The sequence below is a fragment of the Lolium perenne genome, chromosome 4 (assembly GCF_019359855.2).
Source record: "Lolium perenne isolate Kyuss_39 chromosome 4, Kyuss_2.0, whole genome shotgun sequence".
Classification (NCBI taxonomy): Eukaryota; Viridiplantae; Streptophyta; class Magnoliopsida; order Poales; family Poaceae; genus Lolium; species Lolium perenne.
The window spans coordinates 273,921,553-273,935,501 of NC_067247.2; the positions used below are offsets into that span (position 1 = coordinate 273,921,553).

The 13,949-nt window shown below is 47.6% G+C and overlaps 1 protein-coding gene across 1 annotated transcript; it reads left to right on the plus strand.

Annotated features, from left to right (window-relative positions):
- The first annotated feature begins 8,088 nt into the window (after positions 1–8,088).
- On the plus strand, positions 8,089–8,740 carry LOC127347637 (uncharacterized). The gene is made up of 2 exons (XM_071818154.1): positions 8,089–8,270; positions 8,323–8,740. The coding sequence occupies exons 1-2, from the start codon at positions 8,089–8,091 to the stop codon at positions 8,738–8,740; spliced, it is 600 nt and encodes a 199-aa protein (XP_071674255.1).
- Positions 8,741–13,949: the final 5,209 nt, after the last annotated feature.

Genomic DNA, 13,949 nt, shown 5'->3' on the forward strand with positions numbered 1-13,949 from the left:
CTCTCTTAGGAACCTAACTTTTCTTAAAATCTCGGGACGAGATTTGTTTAAGGGGGAAGGGTTTGTAACAACCCAAAAATTTCAAAAAAAAAAACAAAATGAATTTCCCTAGTTCCAAATTTTGGAACCAACAAAAACTTTTATTAAAATAAGATTGATACATATAGATCTTGTTTAAATCTTGTGTTTTGCCATGATGAGTGTTATTATGCTTATGTGCTAAACCCTAAAACCCCAAAGTGATCAAGTGAAGATCACCAACCCAATAAAACAAAAGAGAAAGAAATCAAATAAGAAAAACCTTAAACCCTAATCTTCTCCAAAAATCATTTGGAGCTATTTTGAGAAACCCAAAATAAAATAAAAGACATATGGGAACTTATAGCCCTAATAGGTAACTCTTGAACCCTACCTTGGTTAATTATGCTAAATGGTGGTGAACCATGGTGAACCCCACTAAACCCTAAACCTCACCCCTCTTTTCACCACTACTAGTTAAAATGAAATAAAAAGAAATTAAATAAGAAAAAGGTATATGTGCCTATGGCTATTTTTATAAAACTTTACCCTAAGCCTTTCCACTTTGCTTAGAGGTTTGGAAAACCTTCATACACCTTACCTAGTACCTACCAAACCAATTTCCAAGTGGTTTCCAAAGATAATAAAAAGAAACTAAAAATGCCATAGAGGCATATGAGAGTAAAATACAAATTTGTGAATTTAAGAATCTTGACCCTAGGACTTGTTGTGAATGGATGGATCACTTCCATATACCATTTCAACACTCAACAACATCAAATGGGCCAAGAACACTCAAATCAAAAATCAAATGCAACATATGCATAGAGGCATATGTGACACATAGCCATTTCACCAAACTTTGACCTTTGGCTTTAAACCTTGACCAAATGATGGGAAACCATCTCTCAACCTATGATAACCCTAAATTGACCCTAACCCATGTCCAAGTGAAGCAAGGTGAACCCTTTTCAAAAATAATAAAACTTAACACATCACCTCTTATGTGTTATGGCCAATTTTGCAAATCTTTGATCAAGACCTTTTGGAATGGATTCAATGGTTTGAAAATGTTTCTAAACTAATAAGAATCACATGAGAGTCAACAAAAGTCAAAACAAATGAAGAGAAATCACATAGTGAGAAAATCCCCAAAATTCACTCACATACACTTAGCCCAATTTGCAAATCTTCAACCAAGGCCACCATGGCTTGATCTCTTGCTTGTAGAATACTTATATATGATAAACAAACACAATTGCATCAAAGAAACAAGAATCCAATCAAAGGAAATCTCAAATTCAATTCACATATGATAATGGTCATATGTCACTTTTATATTTTCTTCCCCACTTTGCACCCCTGGTTTTGACCTTTCTTCAACCAAACTTGACCAACTCTCTCCATGTCATCCAAGACCATGTCAAGGTCAGCTACTTCCATGTTGACCACCATATCTCATGTTGACTAGGTTGACCAGAATAGAGGAGACAAGTGATGACTTTGAAATAAAGAGAAGATCATCTCACTTTTGCCATTTTGCAATTCTTTTCCAAAATGAACCCCACCACCACCATTCCATCTCTATGAATATATGATTGAGACCCACCAAAGGAATTTCAAAATTTTGAAACTTTTTCTCTTTCGGGCATTTCTACAAACACTTTGCAGGCAGAACCCAATTTGATGCCCATGCTGAGTTTTTGGTTGGACTTGGTCCAACCCTGGCCCTCCCCTGCTGCTCTGTAACACCACCACCTCTCTGGACACCAGTCCAAGCCACTGCCAGCCCTGAACCTTGCTCACCTTGACCAAAACTAGACCATGCCGAGCTCTTGTCACCTCACCATGCTCACCCCTCTCCTCTCACATCCATCTCCTCTCACCATGTCAATTGACTTCCCCTGACCCTGCTGATGCTGACCCTGCACGCCCTTGACCGAGACGGTGACCACACTGCCCAGAACCAGCGCGCCCAGACGCGCCCAGCACATGCCAGGATCGGCATGGACGCGCGCCAGGACGCGCACGCTGGCAACCCTGGACGCGACAGGACGCCGCTGGCCCCCGTCGTGCTGACCTCCTCCCGTCCTCTCCCTCTCTCCTACGCACTCACCCGGTCACCTGCTCCCTCCTGGACAACCCCACTGGCCCGCGCAAGCCCTGTAGCCGACGACTTCGTCGCCGACCGCCGCCACTGTTCCGCAGGACGCCGCACTATGCAGACCAAGCCCGTCCTCCTCCCGCTGTTCTGAGACCACCGTGACGACCGCCAGACCATGCTGCACTGCCCTGCCCCCTCGCCCGTGACGCTAGACGCCCGTAGCCTCGCCTCCATGCTCGACCTGCCCCGCTCCACCACGGCCACCACGCGCCGCTATAAAAAGAGACCCTCCCCCTCGATTTCTTCACACCGCCAGTCTCCACTCCCTCTTCTCACTCGCCTCGCTCACTCCCCTTGCTCAATTAGTCGCCGACGCCGTCCAATTGCAACGTCGGAGCCGCGGAGGTGTTGAGAGGCTCGCCGCCGATTGCGTCCTCCTCAAGCTCTCCCTCGACCACCGTTCGACTCGCCGTCCTCGACAACGTCGAACGCCGCCGACGCCCAGTCTCGCCGGAGCTCAGGTGAGCCGCCCACCTCCGACTAGCGCCGCCAGTAACCCTGCCCCTCGCCGTCGACGATGACGACGGTGGACCGTCGATCCTAACTCTAATCCTACGGCCTCCATTCGCGTACCGCTTCGGCGTTTTTAAACGCCCTGACAGTGGACCCCACTGTCAGGCGGCCCGCCCGCATCGCCAGCAAAGCTGGGCCAGCCCATTTAAGTTCCCGCCCCGTTTAAATTCAAACTGGTTTATTTCTTTTTCATTTATTTTACAATCTGATGCTAGCTTCAAAATTCAATAAATCCAAATCTACTGAGCCAAATTCAACAAATTTTATATTTTTGGAAAGCTCATCAAAAACTCTATCCAATGCCACTGGATTCAAACCTAGATCAGTTATAGAATTAAAGTGAGAAAATAAACAATGCAGGTACTTTACTGCCTAAGATTAATTATTAAAAATCAACCCTTTTGAATTTTGAGGTGTTTCCAACTCTCATAATTCACTTTTCACAAACTCTAATTGTTTATGTAAAAATATGATATAGGTTCTGTGTATGATCAGGGCCTAGTTTAAAGATTGGCCATATGGCTAGTTCTAGATCATTTGAATTTAGGCAAGATAATTTATTAAAATGTATGAGAAATTCCTTCTCATTTAAATCTTGACCCAACTAATTCCACATGAGGTAGATACCATGGTTAGTTAAATCTCATACTAAATTAGTTGATGATATTAATTTATTACTTGTGTTATTAAAAGTGCATGAGGTGCACCACCTCATTTAAAGTATGTTCAAATTTAGGATTCAAATCTATGAGGTGTAGCACCTCATTTAAATCAGCTTACCAAGTGGCCTAAAGTAATGTGATGACCCTTATGGTTTGGTCTCATATATGCTCACCTGAGGTTATTAATAGGGATTAAATAGCATGAGGTATGGAACCTCTTTTAAATCATTTTCTTGAATGATAAGTGTGAAGAGGTTGACTTTGGTCAACCTAGGTCACCTATTATGCATAAGAGAAATTAAATCTTAATAAGGCAATGAGAAGAAGTTATTTCTCTAAGTAATTAAAGGTAACCCCTTAATTAGTATGAGAGGAAATTCTTCTTCCTAAATAAGAAAACAACACATTCACCCACTTATAGTAATAAGTGATGTTAGTTTACTTGTGTAAATTATATGAGGTGTTTTACTTCATTTAAATCTTGTCCCAAGTACTTTCATATGAAGTTTGAACCCCTGGTCAAATACTCTCACATGAAATACCTGGAGAGTTTAAATCATAATAGGCCTTATTAAATGGTATGAGGTATCCCTACCTCATTTAAATCATTTTCTCAAATGATGATGATGAATGGTTGACTTAGGTCAACCTAAATTCATGTGTGATGATTTGAGAAATTAAATCTTAAGGAAGATTTAATGAGAGGAAATTATTCCTCAAGAACAATGGAAACTATCATTTACATATAAAATGAGAGGAAATTATTCTTCCTCAAAGCAATACCACCAATGCACCAAATTGTTTTAATTGTGTGAATAGAATAGTTTGTGTGAATATATGTGATGTTTGGAATAGCCAATGAATTGTTTGGTGATTGTATCCTCGTATTCGTATTTTAGACGCTAGTACCGAGGAGTATCAAGAGGAGGAGGAAGTCTACTTTCAAGGAGAAGAAGACCACTTTGATCAATACACCAACCAAGGCAAGCTAATATTCTTGCAAAGTGCAAAGCTCTACAAGAGCAAGGCACCCCTACCTTTTACTTTATGCTTAATGATCCTATTTCCCAGTTTTACTCTTACAAGCTTTTGTTTTTGATTATTTATAACTTGCTTTTATAGTTAACTTTGGTCTAGAAATAGAGTACTACAAGAGTAGCAAACTTAGCCTAGCGAGCTCCAAGATACTTAGCACCCCTCATAACTAGTGGCTAGTGCTCAATATTAAAAGTGACTACTCTAGTTGGGAACTTGTGATTTTGAAAGGACTTTGAAAACCTTGGAATGATGAGTCATTCTATTGAAAGATTTTGAAGGTGAATATGACTGGTGAATGACTTGGTGAATTTTACCAAAACTGATGGTTGGGTTCGGATGCGATACCATTCCAATTTTGCAAGTACCCCCACAATACCTGATATGGGTAGGGCTTAACTAGAAGTTTATGTATCTTAGTATGGGTTCCCTCTAAACAAGCGTCATCGGGGTTATGCTGGAGGCTGCCTCTACAAAAGTGAAGTGATATGAAATGACGTGAAATGAGGTGAATGTCCGGCCCAAGCCCTGTGCAGTTCCCAGGCTGACAGTTTGTCTTCACTGGGAGGCCAAGCTCATGGGGAGAGATGCCTATACTAGGATATGTAAGTGAAAGGTTATGGTTGGTAGTCCGCACACGGAGTGTGGTAAATCAGGGCCAGTTAACCCTGACGGATTATTGCAAATGTTGTGGCACAAGTGTACAACCTCTGCAGAGTGTAGATCTATTCGAATAGCCGCGTCCACGGTTATGGACGGTTGGAAAGGCCATACTGTTCCGTCATCAGACCATTTTTCAAAATGTGACATGTGAAGGGTGAGTTTTGAACTTGAAAGGTGAATGGTGAACTTGACTTTGAATCACAACTGAGTTGTGGGAATGACACTATTGTTCCCACTTGAGTTAGTCGAGCAAATGAAGGTTTTTGGATTATTAAAGTGTTTATGAAATAAAACTGGCTTTCTGCAAATGAAACTAGAGCTTAGAATCCCCTTCCCTAGTTGATAATGCTTACCTTAGTATTAGTTTGCGAGTACTTTAAAGTACTCATGGCTTTGTCCCTGGCTATTCAAATGGCCAGACTATGAAGAGGAGTACCAGAACCCGGAAGAAGGACAGCAGGACGTCTACGACAACTAGGATCACTCCTGACGTCAACAGTTGCCTGTGGAACAGATGGACCACGACCGCTACTACTTCGCTTCCGCTATGTGTTTTGTAATTGATCAATAGATCAACTAGGATTGTAATGAGACTGGATCATGTGATCCTTTATTTGTAAGACGATTATGGTATGTAATGAATGATGTGTTGTGATATCAATCTATTATGTCTCGCAAAAACAATATTCCTGGGATTGCGATGAATGGCATAATAGGCATCTGGACTTAAAAATCCGGGTGTTGACACATACACTCCTCCATCTAAGATATATCCAGCGGGTAGGTGACTTCGGTATTCAATTGTTCCATTCCCTGCTTTCAAGTTGACTGCGCTAACATTAGCCGAGTTCGCAATTTCATACTGCGCGCAACCTTCCGTTGGTGTATTGGCAAGTTTCTGAGCTTTGCTGATCAATTTGTCTATAGTTTTATTCTCTCTTTTTTTTTTGCTCATTGCCACATTCACTTCTGGTTTGTGCAATGTGTCCCTTTACTTGTTTTGCACAGATGCTATTCAGTGTGCCATTTGCTGAAGTGTGAGCTGGCTTTGCATGTCTGCTTCTTCCACGAGGTACAAGTTGCATCAAGTTACCTTATTTTCTTGCATGGCCCTTTCCACTTCTAAGATGTGCAGTATGGTGTTTTTTATATTTCTTCTGATTAGAAACTATTCAGCATGCATTACCCACCTATTTGAGCGCGCAATTGATGAATGTGCTGCGTTGTTAGGATTAGTGGTACAACTTGGTGAAATGAGTGAGAACTCTATAAAAAATACAAGTAAAGAAGGTGTAGATGATACTCGGAGCTAAACTGTGCAACAAAATGTCTTCATAATTGTGAGAAACATGCATGGGTGGTCTTGCCTCATCAATCTATTCTGATCATGCACTAGAGAAATAATTTTTTGGGTACAAAACAATGTTCACTTGACACATTTGGGTTGTTTAGAAATTGTAAGAGGAAATTGAGTAAGTTACGGTCATGCTAAGATACACATTTTACTGTTATGGTTATTTTGTTAGTTTTGTTCTAATTTTGCATGTGTCCTATTAAGTTATGCCAATGAGCCATTTGTTGATTTGACAATTATCTCAGCTTGGTCGTTTTGTCATCCAGTGTTTTGAGAAGGGCCGTCAACAATGGATCCAGTGTTTTGAGAAGGGTCGAAAAATGTCTCTGCTCACATCCATAGATGGATCTACATAAATTGATGTTTGTCTGTAGTTTATGCATGCCTTGTGGTAAATCATATGGAAAGAAGGATGATAATATGTTGGAGTAATATATAAAGCATTGTTGCAGGAGGTGGAAACTTATGCATACCTAAATCATCTTGGAACATTGGTCGATTATAACTGTAAGATACAGTGCTTTGAAGTATATTTCCAGTCTAGCTTAGGTTGGAGTTCATGCTGCTCCTGAATTTCTTTCATGTGAGCATCTTTTGTCCATGTAAACTTGTAAAGCACGCGCGTTAGCTTAGTTGACATGTTTGGTCCATCTTTCCATAGGAATTTCTTTCATGTAAAAAATCATGGTCTATGTAAACTATATAAACTTTTGTTCACGAAGTTTTTTGTACAATGCGGGTGGACTATAGACTTAGGGAGTTATGTTTAGAAGCCGAGCAAATCAAAACTTGATTAGCATGCTGATTGATAGCTTTCCATGTGCTAAAGAAAACATGATACCTTCTTGTTCCGAGTTACCATGTGCACGGGTTATGAAGGTGAGCGATTGGATCGCCACTTTCCAGTGAGGAGGCGCCCCATGGGGCGCCCCAACCACTAGTAATGACATAAACTGAGTCAAGCTAGCAGAACAATGCCGCACGCAAAATTCAGAAAACAATTATTCAGAATTCACCTTAAACTCGGATGCAGTGCTGCTGCTCACTACTAGGAAAAGGCCTAGCCGTAATAATGGTATCAGTGGCGCACCACTTCACTGGTGCTCCACTGCTATATAGCAGTGGCGCACCAAAAAGTGGTGCTCCACTACTAACTTTTTACTAATGGCGCACTAGTACAGTGATAGGCCACTACTACTTTCTAAGCTGAATTATAGATGAATCTCAGGTTAACAGTGGCGCACCACGTATAGGTGCGCCATTGCTACTTTACGTAACAATGGCGCACCTATACGTGGTGCGCCACTATGCTGGCCAAAATCGCACGACCCCATGGCGCACTGCGCGTCGTGTGCCACTGTGCTAGCCCCCACTACCGCACCTGCACGCAGCCAACGCGCAGCCACGCACCCACCACGGCACGCACCCACACACCCACCCCCACAGGCCACAGCACGCACCCACACACCCACACACACTTCTCCCTCACCTGTAAGAATGGTCTCATCCCCCAACTAGGGTTAGCCGTCGCCGCCACCCCTCCGGCCGGCCGGCCTCCCTCCCCTCTCCCCGTCGCTCCCCGGCGCTCCCTCCTCCCCCCCGCGCGCTATCCGCCTCGTGCTCCTCGATCTCGATCTGGTACTCGTGATCTGCCACGCTGCTTCTCACTTTTTCGACTCATGGAGGAGGAGCGGTGCGCGGCGGCAGCGTTCGACGAGATCCGGCGCCTCCCCGCCGAGGTGAACTGGGAGATGCTCGGCGCCGCGCTCTTCTCAGGCGTCTCCGCCGCGCTCTACCCGGCCGTCGTTGTCAAGACGCACCTCCAGGTGGCGCCGCCCCCGCAGGCTGCCGCCGCCACCGTGCGCGCCATCCTCTCCCGCGACGGCCTCCGCGGCTTCGGCGCCTCCTCGCAGCACCGTCCCGGCCCGCGCGTTCTACATGGCGGCGCTCGAGGCCACCAAGAGCTCCGTCGGGCCCGCCGCCGTCCGCCTCGGCGTCTCCGAGCCGGCCGCTTCAGCAATCGCCTCGGCCGCCGCGGGCGTGTCCGCCGCCGTCGCCGCGCAGGTGGTCTGGACCACCGTCGACGTCGTCAGCCAGCGCCTCGTGGTCCACAGCGCCCGACGGCCCCTTGACCTGCTGAACAACCCGGACCTGGTGGCGGCGGACGCGGTGGTGTCCTTCAGGGCGGCACTCTGGTTCTGGATGGCCCTGCAGGCGGACAAGCCGTCGTCGCACGCGTGGTCCAGATCGACGACGAGCGCCGGCGAGGACCAGATCGAGGACAAGCGCCGGCGAGGACCAGATCGAGGACAAGCGCCGGCGTGGACTTGATTGCTTTTTGAAACTTTTTTTAGGGTCCTAGCTGCAAATTTGGTTGTATCTTTTATTTGTAATAAAACTTATTTATTCAGAAAGCAGGGGCATTTTTAGTTTTCGGTCCACCGCCTGCCACAACCAGACACTACCAGGCCCATGTGGCTTTTTTTTATTTTTTATTTATGTATGGAGCAGTGGCGCACCATATCATCCTATAGTGGCGCACCTTTTTTCTCTAGTAGTGGCGCACATAGAGCATAACAGTGCCGCACCTTATTTCTCTAGGAGTGGTGCACCCTTTTGCTTACTAGTGGAGCACCTACAAGTGCGCCACTGCTGTATAACTTAGTAGTGGCGCACCACTAGTGCGCCACTACTAAAAGTTAGCAGTGGCGTGATAGCAGTGGCGCACCACTAGTGCGCCACTGAAGGCTATATGTGGTGCGCCACTGATTGCCTTTTTCCTAGTAGTGGCTGGCGGTTGTCGGATGCACACGACGTGACGGGGCGGCGCGGCGGCGCGGCCGCAACGTGTAGGACGGGTGGAGCGCAGGCGGGATCGCGTGGCGGCGGCCTGGCCCTGGCGTGCAGGCTCTTGCGGCGGCGCCGCCACAGAGTGCATGAAGGAGTCGCGTGGCGGCGGCCTGACCCTGGCTTGCATGCTCTTGTGGCTGCGTGCAGACTCGTGCACCGCGGCGGGAGGGCGGTGACGGCGACGGTGATGTGGCAGGGATGGCGCCATGGCGGTGCACACGCCCTGATGGCGGCGGCAGCAGCAGCGTGCATGGCGGGTGGAGCGCGCAGGGAGGGCTGCGTGGCGGCGGCCTGGCCTGGCGTGCAGGCTCTCGCTGGAGCGACTCGTGCAGCGCGGCGACGGCCACGGAGATGTGGCAGGGATACTGCAGGGACGTGTGCGTTCAGTTAATTCATGCGTGATGAGTGGGCCGATTAGTGGTGATGCGTGATAAGTCCGCTCCCGTCAAACACGGGTTGGCTGTGAACCGTTGGATAAAAAGGAAACAAAAGATTGTTTCCCGATATTGCTTTTGCGGGATCAGGCCCTTTGGATCTTTCATTTTAGTAGTGGTGATGGAAAAAAGGAAACAAAAGATTGTTTCCCGATATTGCTTTTGCGGGACGGTGGGATAGAGATTGAGAAGATCAGACGGGTATGACCCATGCATGCGTTGTTTTTTTTTAGATAATAGGCAAAGATTTGCCCGACTTTTAATTAATAAAGCCACGAAGGTATCAAGGATTCAGATACAAACTGTTGGGCATTACAGCTTGGCCACACACTAAGAGGCACACACGACTAAAAGTTTCAGGATGACAAGGTAAGGTGCAACACCAGAACACATCAAGGCCTCCATGAAGTCCTGACCGTCCCAGGGACCCGCACCGTGGCACGGACCACTCCATCACGTCGACACTGGCTTGAGCGACGCGTACAACTCCCTTAGCTCGCGTGCCATCCAGTTTATGCCCTCCTTTTCTCTTGACTTGCATTTTAGGTTCCACAGCTGCAAAAAATGATGATTTTGTAAATAATGTCAGCTGGGTTAGCAATAGTTTTCTTTTCAATGGCAAGTTTATTGCGCACATTCCACAACGCCCAAGACTGGGCAAGGAAAAGGATCCACAACAGTATTCTGGGGTAACCTGAGAAGCTAGAAAGGATGGCGTGAAATTGGGCGAAGTTGGCGGGGCGCCAGTTGCACCCGAACAGCTGGCGCGTGACTGACCACGCAAAGATCGCCAAGGAGCAGGAGAAGAAAATGTGGCTAGCATCCTCCGGCGCACCGCACAGAGGACATTGTCCATTGGACGGACCGTGGCGAGAAAGGATCTGCAACCCCGAGGGCAGTTTATCGAGCGCTAACTGCCAGGAGAAGATTTTGATTTTTAGCGGAACCGTGGCATCCCACATGTCTTTAAAGTGGGCAATAGTCGTGCCCTTCGAAAGCATAGCGTACATGGATTTCACTGAGTAGGATCCGGTTTGTTCCAGGTGCCAGGAGATCTTGTCTTGACCAGTGGTAAGATTCACCTTAGCCAAGATACTTTGGAGCTCGTCCCACTGCCGCAGGCCCTCCGGATCAAGTGAGCGGCGAAAACGGACTTGCAGGGAGTTTTGATAGAGCGCGTCAGCGACCGAAATAGACTGGTTGTCGCAGATGGCAAATAACATAGGGAAGGACTCTAGGAGGGGGCCCTCCCGCACCACCAGTCCCTCCAGAAGTTGGTTCTATTGCCATTCCGCACCTTGTGCTTTGCGCCAATCTTGAAAAGATGTTTAATTTTGTGAAGGCTTTTCCAGAAAGGGGAACCTCCCTGACCTGATCCCGCAAACAGGTCGGAGGCGTCAGCATACTTAGCACGGATGATACGAGCCCAGATTGTGTCCTCTTCCTGATAGAGCCTCCAAATCCATTTAAGCAGCAGCGCCAAATTCATCTTTTTGGTATTGAGCAACCCTAGACCTCCATCTTCCTTGGGAATACACACAGTTGGCCAGTTAACAAGGTGGTACTTCCTCTTTGGTCCCGCTCCTTCCCAAAAGAATTTAGAGCGGTGAGAGTCGAACCTCGCATGAATCCCGTCATGGAGGAGGAACAAACCCATCGCAAACATTGGGAGATTATCTAGGCACGCATTAGAAAGAATGAGTCGTCCCCCTGACGACATCAACCTTCCCAGCCAAGGTTCAATTTTGATGGCGAGTTTCCGCACCAAAAAGAGCCACTGTTCCAGGGTTAGCTTTCTGTCGGAGATAGGAAGGCCCAGGTAAATGAAGGGGAAGGTGCCAAGCTTGCAGTTTAGCTTGTTAGCAATAGAAGATTGCTCTTCGAACCGCTGACCCAGCACAAAGACCTCGCTTTTGTGATAATTGATCTTGAGCCCAGACATATCCTCAAAGCACATCAATAGGAATTTAAGATTGGCAATATCCTCATCCGAACCCTGGATGAGGATGAGCATGTCGTCTGCGTACTGAAGGTGGGAGATACCCCCGGGCAAAAGGTGCGGAACCAGACCGTGAATGTGTCCGGCCTTGGTAGCAGCAGAGAGAATACCAGACAGGGCCTCGCCGATGAAGTTGAAAAGCAGCGGTGAGAGGGGGTCTCCCTGGCGAACCCCTCTCCTATTTCTGAAAAACGGCCCCACTTCGCCATTGATCGAGATAGCAATTTGTCCCCCAGAGACAAGTTGGGTAATCCTATGGATGTAGCCTTCGTTGAAACCTTTGCAACGTAGAACTTCTCCCAAGAAGTCCCCGTTCACTCTATCGTAGGCCTTTTCGAAGTCAAGTTTGAGAAGCACCCCATTATGCTTTCTCTTCCTCAGATCGTGGATAATTTCCAACAGCGCCAGCGGGCCGTCGAGGATGTTTCTTCCTTTGACAAAGGCAGTTTGATTGGGGGATAGAATCCTATGAGCAATCGGATCCAACCTAGAGGCATAGGCTTTGGAGATGATCTTAAAGATTACGTTGATCAAGGCATTCGGTCTGTATTGTGTGATTTGGTATGCGCCCGGAACTTTCGGAATAAGCGAAAGGATTCCAAAGTTGAGCCTAGAGATGTCGATGCGCCCCATCACAAAGTCATTGAGAATGTGCAAAACACCAAGTTTGACCTGCGGCCAGAATTTCTTGAAGAAAGCAACAGGAAAACCGTCCGGGCCCGGGGCAGTGTCAGTCTTCATGTCTTTAACAATGGCTTCGAGTTCAGCCTCAGAGAATGTGAAAGCCAGGTTCACATTCTCCTCCTCTGAGACCCGACTGTACCTATCCCAGGTATCCGGCGCCAACCCACACACCCTTGGGGCTGACGAGCCAAGCAGGTTCCTGTAGAAATCATACACGTGTTGCTGGATGAGCTTCGGGTCCGTGATTGTCCCGCTGTCCGAGATTAACACCGAAATATTGCATTTCCTTCTTCTGCCATTGGCGACGGCGTGAAAGTAGGCTGTGTTCGCATCACCCTGCAGAGCCCACCTGACTCTGCCACGCTGCCTCCAGTGCTCCTCTTCAATCTTATAAATATGCAGCAGCTGCTCTTCTAGGTGATATCTAGATGCCCAGGCGTCTTCGTCAAGACCAGAGGTGTCAGCCAGCACATCGAGCTGGGCAATCTGCGTCAAGAGTGCGTTCTTTGTAGCCTTGGTGTCCCTACCAAGGTTCTGGTTCCAGCCCCTCAAGTACTATCTAGTCCCGTCGACATGAAGGACCACCAGTCAATGATGTCGCGGCCGCCCACCTTGGACAGCAACCTGGCCCAGGTTAGCTGGATCAGCGGGACAAAGTCGGGGCGCTCCAACCAGCTAGTCTCGAAGAAGAAGCGGTTGGAACGGACGGGGAAGCCCTCCCCGGTGTCAAAAACAAGCGGCGTGTGATCAGAACCAAGGCTGGTCTCGGCAGACAGAGAGCAAAGTGGGAAAATGGCTTCGAAGGATGCAGAGACAAACACGTGATCAAGGGCAGAGCGGACAGGATTGAGCTGATGATTAGACCAGGTAAAACGCGCCCTCGTGCGCGGAATTTCCCTTAGGGCCCATGAAGCAATACTATTGTTGAGGAGATCGATGAGCGTCCAGTTAAGATTGTCATTGTTCTTATCTTCGGCAGCTCTGATGAGGTTAAAGTCCCCTCCCATGAGAATCGGAAGGGCACAGTTGGCGATTTTGTCCGTAATCTCGGCCAGGAACCCCCTGGAGAGAGCGTGGTCCGCGGGACCGTAGATACCAATGACCTCCAGCTTTTTCTTGGTAGCACGATGGAGAATAGATAGGCTAAGGAAGAATTGACCCCTGTCCATTCTCCCCACCTCAAACATACTGTCCCTAACTCCCAAAAGCATGCCTCCCGAATGGCCGTTCGTCGGGAGCCAGGACCAGAAGAATTTCTCGCCAACTTCAAGGCTGGCAAGCTCGACGTCCGTGAAGTCTTGTTTAATGGTTTCTTGCAAAAGAACCAGATCAATGTGGTGAAGCCTGAGGTAGTCTTTGAGCAGGGTTCGCCTCCCCCTTCGGCCGAACCCCCTGATATTCCAGAAGAGGGCCCTCATTGGCGAACCAGGCTAAGCGCCAGTGCTTGGCGGGTTATCGGCCGGTGCCCAACAGGGGTAGGTCTGCGAGCGATTCTCCTCTTCTTGGGAGCAAGCTTCTTTGTTTTGCCAGGGCCCGAGCTTGGTTCCCCCTCGGAACCTCCCTCTGGGCAAGT